Genomic DNA, 10,518 nt, shown 5'->3' on the forward strand with positions numbered 1-10,518 from the left:
GTTTATGACACTTTTTGGTTCGTCACTAGTCGAAGATTTCTTGTAGTGGCCACTGACGCCACCGTCGCCTGACCAACATGGTCAAGGTTTTCACCTGGAGAGCTCGCCGGAGAGGAGGAAGATGGACAATCAATAACGCCTCCCAGAAGGTAAACGACGCCCTTGGATGCTGCTGTCATCAGCCCGCAATCGGGCATGAGCTTTATGCCTGAACCTCGATCCATGAGCATACTGCCAAACAACACCAGAGGAGCTTGAGGAAGCCGTACCACATGAAGCTGAGCATAACGCTACCACCTCACTGTCGCTGGCCACCTCACCCGCACGCGATCACTTCAGACGTCGTCGCTGCCACAGGCCCCCGCGCCCACGCGCGACAGCACCGGACCAATGTTGCCGCCGCAAGCCCCCTGGTGCGCGGCCTCTGCAGCCGCCACCGTTGCAGGTCCCCTTCACTTGCGTGCGGCCGCGTCAGGTCGCCGTAGGACCGCCACCGCGCGAAGCCGCCATGGCCACCGCACACAGCTCCCCGCCCAGATCCCCGGTGCCCAGCTCCCCGGTGCCTAGCTCCCGAGGAATAGCGTCACATCCTCGGACTGCGCCGCCATCCCCAAGGGCCGACGTCGACGTGCTGTCTGCCACCATGCAGGCCCCACAGTCATTGCACGTCGCCCACCAAAGGGATGCGCAGATCCGGCCCCGAGCACGGGCTTCCGATGGGGCACTCCGGCGACGGCGAGGTTGAGGAGGATGGGGGAGAGGGTTGGCGGCGCCGGAGGTTGGGCTCCGCCTGTGCCGCTCAAGAGGGGCGACGCCGGGGCTTCTTTTCGGCTTTCCACCCACTTTCTCACATTAGTCTTTCCCCATGTAATTTCTCTCTTTCACAAGTTTTCGGTACTAGCGTTTACAACCATGGACATGAAACGCGGCAATGATGCTATAGGAGTTGGAGGCATTGGGATCACTCGAGATGCACAGCTTAAACCTGAACCTAGATAGATCGTGGTCTTTTGGCGTATTGTCGAAACCTTATGCAGCTGTCCAATCAGACTTTGGAGGCGAAAATTACCATGATGGAGATGCTAAATAGGATCCATATCACACTCACTCACACCAAGTCACAGTAGCGAGAGTGGCATGGCAAGACTTCCAAGGATCCCTAATAATGGCCTAATGGCCCTTGTTTTATCTGCACCTTGCATTGTTGGAGTTGCAATAAAGGTTACAACACATTACACATGGCGCATTACAAGATGGGATCGACGTGATCCTGCTGGTTGTGAACCGTGCACGGGATCGCACACTCCATTATATTGCTTGCTGCATCACACTCACCGGCGACCTGCTCCATGACGCCGCCGTTCATCCCGCTCGACGGAGCTGGCGCTGCTGGCCGGCGACGGGTGGCCGAACTCCGGGATGGAGCCGGGGTAGTCCGCGCTGTACTCCGGGCTGGGCAGCGCCGCCCTCCGGATCCGCTCCATCTGCGCGGTGTACGATCCGTGCCCGGACCCGTACTCCGATCCCGACCCCGAGCTCGAGCTGAACGTGGCGCCGTGCCCCGGCCGCACGCCGTCGTTCAGCTCCTCCAGCGGCATCTCCCCCTGCAGCGCCATCACGATCTGCACCCCCCGCACGGTTCGAGCGCACAAGTTATTAGTCCCCTTCTCGTGCGTGGGATCGGGAAGGGACGGTCGAGATCAAATCAAATGTGAGAGTGGCACCTGGCTCATCTTGGGGCGGCGGCGCGCGGCGTGGCGGACGGCGGCGGCGGCGCAGGCGACGAGGCGCGCGGCCTCCGTCTTGTCGAAGTCGCCGTCCAGCCTCGGGTCGACGAGGTCGTTGTAGTTGCCGTCGCCCAGGGCGCGCGGCAGAGCCTGCCTGGCCTGCATACAGATACAGCACGAGCAGCAGTCAGCCGCGTTCAGAGGCAGCGCGATCTGCCGGTGTTCAGGTTTCCTCACCCAGTCGACGAGGCCGTCCTGGCCGTAGGACGAGCGGTCGCCAGGGCGGCGACCGGTGAGCAGCTCCAGCAGCATCACGCCGTAGGAGAAGACGTCCGACTTCTCCGTCAGCTTCCCGCTCGACGCGTACTCCGGCGCCAGGTACCTGCAGCGTTCCAGAACTCGATCAGGCGCTCGTCTCATTTCCTTGCAGCAGTTTTCAGAGCCCAGAACAGAGAGATGAGCATCTCTGTCGCTGCAGGTGCGTACCCGAACGTGCCCATGACACGGGTCGACACGTGCGTGTGGTTCACGCTCGTCAGCTTGGCCAGCCCGAAATCCGCAACCTGAACTCACAAGCAGCAGCTCGTCAGAAAATCCGCTCTAAATGTGGAGAATGTTCAAATGCTCCTCTGATCAATGGCCTTACCATAGCCTCGAAGTTGTTGTCAAGGAGAATGTTGGCCGACTTGATGTCGCGGTGGATGATCTTGGGATCGCCTTCATGCCAAACAAGAAAATCCCATATCACAATTCACATCACAATTCACAATTCCTGAATAAAACACTGACGACGAATTGGTTCTTACATTCCTCGTGCAGGTAGGCGAGGCCCTTGGCGGCGCCGAGGGCGATGCGCAGCCGCACCGTCCACTCCATCACCGGCCGGCCTTTCCCATGGAGGTGGTGCTCGAGGGTGTAGTTGGGCACAAACTCGTAGACGAGCAGCCGGCGCGCGCCGTCGATGCAGTAGCCGACGAGGGCAACGAGGTGGCGGTGGTGGACGCGGCTGATGGTGTCGACCTCGGCCTGGAACTCGCGCTCGCCCTGCCCGCTGCCGGCCTTGAGCTGCTTCACCGCCACCTCCTTGCCGCTCCCCGGGAGCACGCCGCGGTGCACGTACCCGAACCCGCCCTGCCCCAGCAGGTTCGCCTCCGAGAACCCGCCCGTCGCCGCCGCCAGCTCCTCGTAGCTGAACGCCGCCGTGTCCAGCCCCGCCGGCATCGGCGGCGGCGGCGGCGGCATGGGCGGTAGCATCAGCCCGGCGGTCGAGCTCGTGCCCGCCGGCGGCGCCGGGCCCACCTGGTTCTGCGTCCACGGCGACGGCCGCGCGCCGCCGGGGGGCGGGCAGTAGTACCCCGACGTGCTGTTGCCTTTGAAGCCGGAGGAGTCGGCGTAGAACATCATGCCCTTGTGAGGCGCCGGCCGCGCCGCCGCGTTCCTCCGCTTCCGGCCCCGGCAGCAGCAGCAGCAGCAGGCCGCGACGAGGCCGAAGAGGAGCAGCACCGCCCCGACGGCGCCGGCGAGGATCTGCGGCGTCACCGCGAGGCCCCCTCCTGCCGCCCCGTGCCCCGAAGCAGGGGACTTGTGGCTGCCGCCGTGCGCGCTCTGCGTCGACAGGCGCCTCGCGGCGTGCGACGGCGAGGGGAAATGGAGCATTGTTGGCGATGGGGACGCGGACGTCGACGGCGGCGAGGAGGTGGTCGCCGGCGAGGGCGCTCGATTGGAAGACATGGTGAGGATTGGATGATTTGGGGACTCTGATCCTCGCGATTTCTCTCGACCTGGTGGTGTGGATAATCTGCTTGGAGAATCAAAACATTGAGAGGAACGAATTGCATCTTGCCATTAGAAGAGCACACCAAATTCGACAAGCTGGTAATTGTCCTCAAATGAACGGAACAGATTAAATTTGTAACGATGTCCAAACTACGCACGAACCTACAGGTTGAAGCTGTTTGCATCCGAAGGCCGCACTCGAATGGCTGCACAAAGCTCAACGAGCAAACGATGGATCGAATCCGGAGGGAAGGCAAAGAGCCTCGTCGCCGACGGGGTCAGAAGCACTCGTGGCCAACACGTCGCCGGCTCGCGCATGCCCCTCCGATACCTTACGAGGAGGAAGCAGGGGGGACGACGAGAGCGCGGCCACGGGCGTGGCGGCCTCGGTTCTCCCCGAGGCCGGCCAGCCAGCAAACCAGCGGCCACCCGGAGGCGTCCAAGCCTGGGCGGGACGGGACGTCACCCACCTCCCCGATTGCTATTCTTGCACGGCCTCACAGGATTTCCCTCCTCCTTTCTGCCGTCTGTGTTGCATGCGCCTGGCGTGCGGACAAGATTGCTGTTCGTTTCGGGGGTTGGTCAGCTAGCACTTTGCAAATGTGGCGCGGATCGGATAGATACCAGAGCTCATCTCATCAACACTGTAGCGGATTCGTCAGGGTGTGCCGCGAGCAGGTGCTATTTTTGTCCCCGACCGACCGGCGTTCATTTTTGGGAAGCGGTAACTGCAATCGTTGGAATCTGACCGGCCGTGTGCCAACCGGCAAAGAATCCCTGCATCGCGGGGGGCCACCAAATTGCAGATAGACCCTTGAGGCTGATAACTATTATGTGCAGAGGGGTTTTTATTTTTTCGCCAGTAGGAGCCTCGTCCTTTTAATCACATGGGAAAGGAGAGGAACTCAAGAGTTTTCTAGCATTGCGAATCAACCAGAGGACGGCCAAAATCAAACGAATAAGTCTCAATATGGGGGTGGTGGCGGTTATATATAACTATATAACTTGGGCCTTCCATAAACTTGGTCAGGACATAAGTCTATGGGCCGTTGATTAACGTGAGCGGGTAGTAGAATACTCAGTTCCACATGGACTTTCCTTTTGGTTGGACGATAGTTGGACTTTTCCCCATGCTTTCAAAAGCCCACATATGAGAATATTGAAGTTGGGTACACCCACCAATACACATATCTCTTAGCTAAAAGGTCATCGACACGTACACCCGCCGATACGCATATCTCTTAGCTCAAAAGGTCATCGACACTAATATTGCTTGACTTTTCTTACGTGCTTTTTGAAGCCCACACGCAAGAATATTGAGCTGGATACACCCATCGATACGCATATCTACTGGCTCAAGAGGCATTAATACATGCCAGTAATTTTAGTAACACCTTCAATATACACGTATATTGTGTATGAGTCATAGGCAATCAAATATCATATCTTGTTTTATGTGCATTTTGAAGCTCGCACGCAAGATATTAAGCTGGATACACCCATTAAGCTGGATACACCCATTGATACGCATATCTCTTGGCTCAAAAGGTATTAAATACGTGCCAAAAATTTTAGTAACACCTTCAACATATACGTATATTGCATATCGGTCATCGGCACCTGTATCTCTTGGCTTTTATCTAGGCTTTTTAAAGCTCACATGTGAGAATATCGAGCTGGATACACCCATCGATATGCATATCTTTTCGCTCAGAAGGCATTAATACATAACAACAAATTTAGTAACACCTTTAACATATGTGTATATTGTATACGGTCATTGACATCTATATCTCATAGTTTTTTCTATGTTTTTTGAAGCCTACACGCGAGAATACTAAGTTGGATACACCCGCTAATACGTATATCTTTTTAGCTCAAAATGCATTAATACCTGGCAACAATTTCAATGGCACCTTTAATATATACGTATATTGTACCTGTGCCATTGACACTCATAAATAGAATAGCGTTATAAGGCGTATTTAGTACCACAAAGGATGTGAAAACTATGTGCCCAAATTCTCATAGAATACACGCAAAATCAAGGGGGTTGGACGCAAAAGAGTCCTCCTCGGGGAAGCGTGCGCCGTGTGCCTCCAACTGGTTTTTTATCCGGCCGGAAGCCGCCCCACCTCCCCCTTCGCTCGCTTCCGCTCCTCCGCTCCCAAACCTCCCCAATCAGCAGCTCTAGGGTTTTCGCCGCCGCCGCCGCCGCCCATGGACGCCACTCCGGACCGCGCCAATGCCGACCTCCGCCGCCGCCTCGCCGTCGACGCCCCTCCACCGCCCCAGATCGCCAGAGGTAACCGCTCCTCCCCTTCTCGATCCACACGAAACCCTAGCTCAGCCCCGCCGCTCGGGTTGTTCCGATTTGGAATTCGTCTGGGCGTTCGATCCACGCCGTAGGTTCTAGGTTTTGCGGGGTTTTGGGCGGGCGTTTGGTGGTGCTGCCGCCGTGGGCTTTCGTTCAGTTGTCGCCGGTGCAGGGTTCATTTTTGGGTCACTGGCGCATGCTGTGGCGCCAGGTTTTTCAGATGTGTTTGAGGGAGATGCTGGGGTAGTCAAGTACGTTCGGCTTCGATTTGGGTGGGTTGGATGCAATGGTCAGGTTGTCTATTGTTTCTATTTTGGGGCGGCTGATTGACTGATTGGATTAGTTACGGTCAGTTATAGTGTTCTGAGTTTGTTGTCGAGACTTGAAGAGATCCCTTTTGTTTTGTGTTGATTTGTTGTTGCGGTTGCAGTCACATGTATGGCTGCTTTCATGTAGAAGTTATGATTGTGGCGATGGCGATGCATGTCTTTATTATTCTTATAGTCTTCAAATGTATCTGAAAACCAATGGATCAACTCTGTTGGCTCAGAAATACCATGTTCACTATAGCTTTATGTAGGTGTACTACATCTGTGGCAGATTTTGGTATTGATTGTCTTTTTGATCTGCACAGGAGTTAATTAGATTTCTCGAGAAATTTATTTGAATTACTTACGCGATCTATGGTGTTATTACTTTCATCTCGGTTATACTTCAAAATCACCTGCATCTGCATGTTTCTCTTGTATGACTATTGAACAGTTCTTTTGTTTAATGAATGTGACCGTTTGAGACTTAGAATAGATGAAGCTTGCGTCAGTAATAACAAACTGTGAATATTGCCTTCTGTCCTTGCACGTTATCTTTATAGAATAGCATGTTACCTGTCATATTGATGGTGACTTTTGGTTGTTGCAGAGAAGCAAGGCCTGGATACTGAAATACCCCTTTCTCCTCAGTGGCTTATGAAGGTGGCAGAAAACAAGGTGAGTCCTTAAGTAGCTAGGCAAGTAGCTAGATCTGAGCAGCTGGAAACCATAGTATTAATGCCCTATATGGTGATTGCAGTAATAGAGCACTCTATTGGTGTATATTTGTCTACCTCAGTATTTGCTTGTTTATGGTTCAGATTTATATGATTATTTTGTTTGTTCCAGGATCCCACTTCACAGGGTGTCCGCTCAGATGTTTCAAAGACATCAGGAAGTGGTGAAGACCCGGGCTACAGTGCAAAGAAAAAGGATGTTTTCAGGGCTTCTGTGCTTGATGGTGAAACTGGGCGACGTGACCGCTGGCGTGACGATGAAAGGGAACCAAATTCAACCCATCGGTGGAGTCGCTGGAGGGAGACGGACAAGGAACATGGTGATCCACGCAAAGTGGAAAAATGGTCAGATGACACCTCCAAGTATTCTGTGGATAGTCGTCGTGCTCCACAGGAGCGCTGGGGTGATTCCAATAATAAGGAAGGCAACTATGAGCAACGCCGTGAGAATAAGTGGACTGCACGTTGGGGTTCCAATGATAAGGAGTCTGAAAATTGGCGTGATAGGTGGGGTGATTCAGGCAAAGAGGGTGATGCTTCCCGTGAAAAAGGTTTCTCTCACTTTACTGCACATGGGAAGGATGGAAACAATCATGAAAAGGATACTGAACGGGATGACAATGTCTCTCGTTCATGGAAATCTAGTTATCCTGTGGGCCGTGGGCGAGGAGATTTGTCTCATCATCCCTCTCAGACTCCACAGAAGTCATCCGCTACTTATGGATATGGTAGAGGGAAGCCAGACAATGATTTTGCAAATTTTCCAAGTCGTGGAAAGTTTACATCTGGTACAAATGCAATCAGTAGTGGATCTTCACGACCATTCCAACTTGGTTTACTTTCTGACAGACCTGGTGGTCCATCTGGAGATCGCTCTGCATTCAAATATAGTAGGATGAAATTGCTTGACATATACAGAAGTTGTGATGTCACTGACTTTAAGATTCCTGTTGATTGTTTTGAGGAAGTCTCTGTGTTCTTGCAAGAAAATGCTTTGGAACCTTTAGCATTATCTGCACCTATTGCTGAAGAAGCGGTAATTATGCTATTTTTTTCTCAAGTATTATTTTCATGGTGCTAGTATATCCTTATCTCACTGTTGAATTGTATTTTAAGGCCATTCTAAAAGCAATCGACAAAGGGGATATTGTAAACAGTGGTGTTCATCAGGCTACCAAGGATGGTTCTGTTGGAAAAGGTAATTATAATTCATTGAGAAATGGTTTACTTATTTTGTTTTGATGTGCTAACCTTAGATATATTGTATAGTTTCTCACTGAATGCTCTTCTAAATTTCTCCAGCTGGTAGAGAAGATCAGCAAGGAGGCATAGAAGATTATAAAGGGGAAACTTTTGGAAGTGTCAGGGGTACCTACCTAACTTGGTTTGCAGTTTACACAATTTTGTTGTTTACAGCATCTTGCATGGTTGAACAAACTTAAAGTGATCATGTAGAGAGGATCATCTCATCATCCATGCATATGTTTATTGTTTGTCAAACAGTATCTCATAATCTTGAGGACCATTCATGTCTTGATCATTTGCTTTTCAATGTTGCTAGTATGATATTTGGCTCTGATATCAAGTCACATGTAAGGTCCTTACACAAAAGGAAAATTAGAATATCATTTAATAGGAAAACAGCATTCAAATTGGTATGCAGTGGCTTCAAAATCACATGGACATACTGGAGGACTCCTTTGTTTTGTTTCCTGTAGCATATTTGGGATGTAATTTGAAGCTTGTAACTTGTTCTCCACCCCTTAAAAGCTGCTTTACCTTTAATAGGTGTTCCTGGGAATGCTGATTTGCCAGCTAGAGGGGAGTCATTGCGGCCTGGAACGTCTACTTATGTTGTTCCACAAAGATCTCAGTTTGTTGGAGAACATCGACTTGGACCATCTTCTGAGTTTGTTGGCCACCAAATGCCCAATTTCTTGAATCAAGAAACTAAAACTGTTGGCATGCCAGGTGTTGATGACTTTGCCAGTATGGTTCAGCCTCATCCTAATCCAGAAAGCCTTTCTCTATTCTATAAAGATCCACAGGGTCAAATTCAAGGCCCCTTTTCTGGTGCTGACATTATTGGCTGGTTTGAGGCTGGTTATTTTGGTATTGATTTGCTGGTTCGTGTTGTGAATGCACCCCCTGATATTCCTTTCTTAATGCTTGGGGATGTTATGCCTCACCTTCGAGCAAAGAGGCCACCACCAGGGTTTGCCACTTCAAAGTCAAGTGATATGCTAGTTCAGGAGACTCAACCTGCAGGAAAGTTCATCAGCTCCACTAGCATGCAAGCAGGATCAGCTGGCATTGGAATGTTTGACAGTGGGTCAAGTAGGAAAGATACTGCAGTTGAGGCTCAAAATCGTTTCCTAGAGTCACTTATGTCTAATACTGTGCGCAATCCTTCTGCAGACACCATCTCTATTACTCGAGGTTGGTTACTATTAAGAATTTCTATCTGTGCTTATTACATTCCATATTTATTTGTCCTAACCTTCTTTGCTACCTGTCATGCATGTGTCCTTGTCTTACACTGTTTTCTTCTGAACCAGGTATGAATGAACTTGGCAGTAGTAGCTTTGGCAACATTTCTGTGGGCGGAGGCGAGGGTGGGATCAATATGAATTATCTTTTGGCACAGAAAGGACTGTTGGAGAAGCAAAATTCTTTGCAAAACCCTGTTCCCTATTGGTCAGGAGATGCTGTTCCAATATCACAAGCACCTAACAAGGATATAGCCCCAGAAGCATCTATCCTACATTCTAAATTGCTTCCTCAGATGGCTGATCCGTCTCGCCAATCTTTGCAATCTCAGAATGTTGATTTGCTTGCCATGCTGCAATCAAAGGAGAAGCCTCAAGTGCCTACTGGTAATTCTGGATTGCCTCTATGGTCCAACTACCCTGAAGTAAGAAATGTTAATCCTAACATGCATGGTGTAGACCTCGCTCAAGGGGCACTTAACATGCGTCAAGATCTGCAGAACTCCCAGAACATCGGTATGGGTGTTCAACAGCACAGCTTCATGCCACAAACCCGACCAGCTTTGGCTCATTTGCCACCTGAGAAGCTTGCTGAGATATCTCAAGATCCACAGCTCGTAAATATGCTTCAGCAGCAGTATCTATTGTCACAACTGCAGTTGCAATCACAGACACCTTTGACGCCTCAGCCTCAACTCTCTATGTTGGACAAGATGTTATTGCTCAAGCAGCAGCAGCAGCAACAACAACAACAATTGCAACAGCTGCAGCTTGAGCAGCAACAGAAGTTATTGTTGCAGCAGCAACAACTACTTTCTCATATGGCACCTCATGGACATCCCAATCAGCAGATTGATGATTCTTTTGGATTGAAGCATGCTTCTCTTCCATCTGGTGATGCTATGAATCTTGGTCTTAGAAGAATGCCAGAGGCTATTGAAGTTGACCGAAAGTTGCCTGTCCATGGCATGCAGGTGGGGCAACAACCTAGTCAGTCAAATATGAATATGAGGGATATGGATGGTGTAGCTTTATCTCAAAGCTCTGTAACTACACTGCCGATGCCCCATGAAATTGCTGTGGGTGCACTTTCGAAAGAACACTACTCTCGTCCTCATATGCTGGAAGGTTTTGCAAATGACGATGCACAATTGAAATCAAATG

The 10,518-nt window shown here is 50.9% G+C and overlaps 2 protein-coding genes across 2 annotated transcripts in view; one reads left to right on the plus strand and one right to left on the minus strand.

The window, feature by feature from the left end:
• Positions 1-1,209: 1,209 nt before the first annotated feature.
• Positions 1,210-3,142, minus strand: LOC101783717 (proline-rich receptor-like protein kinase PERK4). Its single transcript, XM_004958880.2, has 6 exons — positions 2,534-3,142; positions 2,374-2,444; positions 2,214-2,290; positions 1,965-2,109; positions 1,725-1,886; positions 1,210-1,622 (listed from the first exon to the last, which is right to left on the minus strand). Exons 1-6 carry the CDS (start codon positions 3,129-3,131, stop codon positions 1,332-1,334), a joined length of 1,344 nt encoding a protein of 447 aa, XP_004958937.2. The 5' UTR covers positions 3,132-3,142; the 3' UTR covers positions 1,210-1,331.
• Positions 3,143-5,637: 2,495 nt separating this feature from the next.
• LOC101784123 (GIGYF family protein CG11148) overlaps positions 5,638-10,518 on the plus strand; it is a gene marked incomplete in the record, with an annotated part of 8,039 nt that continues 3,158 nt past the window's right edge. Inside the window, 7 exon segments of the mRNA XM_012843995.2 lie at positions 5,638-5,808; positions 6,739-6,806; positions 6,978-7,901; positions 7,982-8,063; positions 8,168-8,233; positions 8,654-9,304; positions 9,424-10,518. Coding sequence (XP_012699449.1) covers positions 5,724-5,808; positions 6,739-6,806; positions 6,978-7,901; positions 7,982-8,063; positions 8,168-8,233; positions 8,654-9,304; positions 9,424-10,518 — 2,971 coding nt within the window.

The sequence above is a fragment of the Setaria italica genome, chromosome II (assembly GCF_000263155.2).
Source record: "Setaria italica strain Yugu1 chromosome II, Setaria_italica_v2.0, whole genome shotgun sequence".
Taxonomy (NCBI): Eukaryota; Viridiplantae; Streptophyta; class Magnoliopsida; order Poales; family Poaceae; genus Setaria; species Setaria italica.

Bases quoted from the DNA above. Each gene is read 5' to 3' on its own strand.
- LOC101783717 (XM_004958880.2), bottom strand. From the start codon at position 3,131: ATGATGTTCTACGCCGACTCCTCCGGCTTCAAAGGCAACAGCACGTCG. The intron at 2,445-2,533 runs GTAAGAACCAAT...TTTGGCATGAAG, and splicing joins CGCCTACCTGCACGAGGAAT to GCGATCCCAAGATCATCCAC. The intron at 1,887-1,964 runs GTGAGGAAACCT...ATCTGTATGCAG, and splicing joins AGGACGGCCTCGTCGACTGG to GCCAGGCAGGCTCTGCCGCG.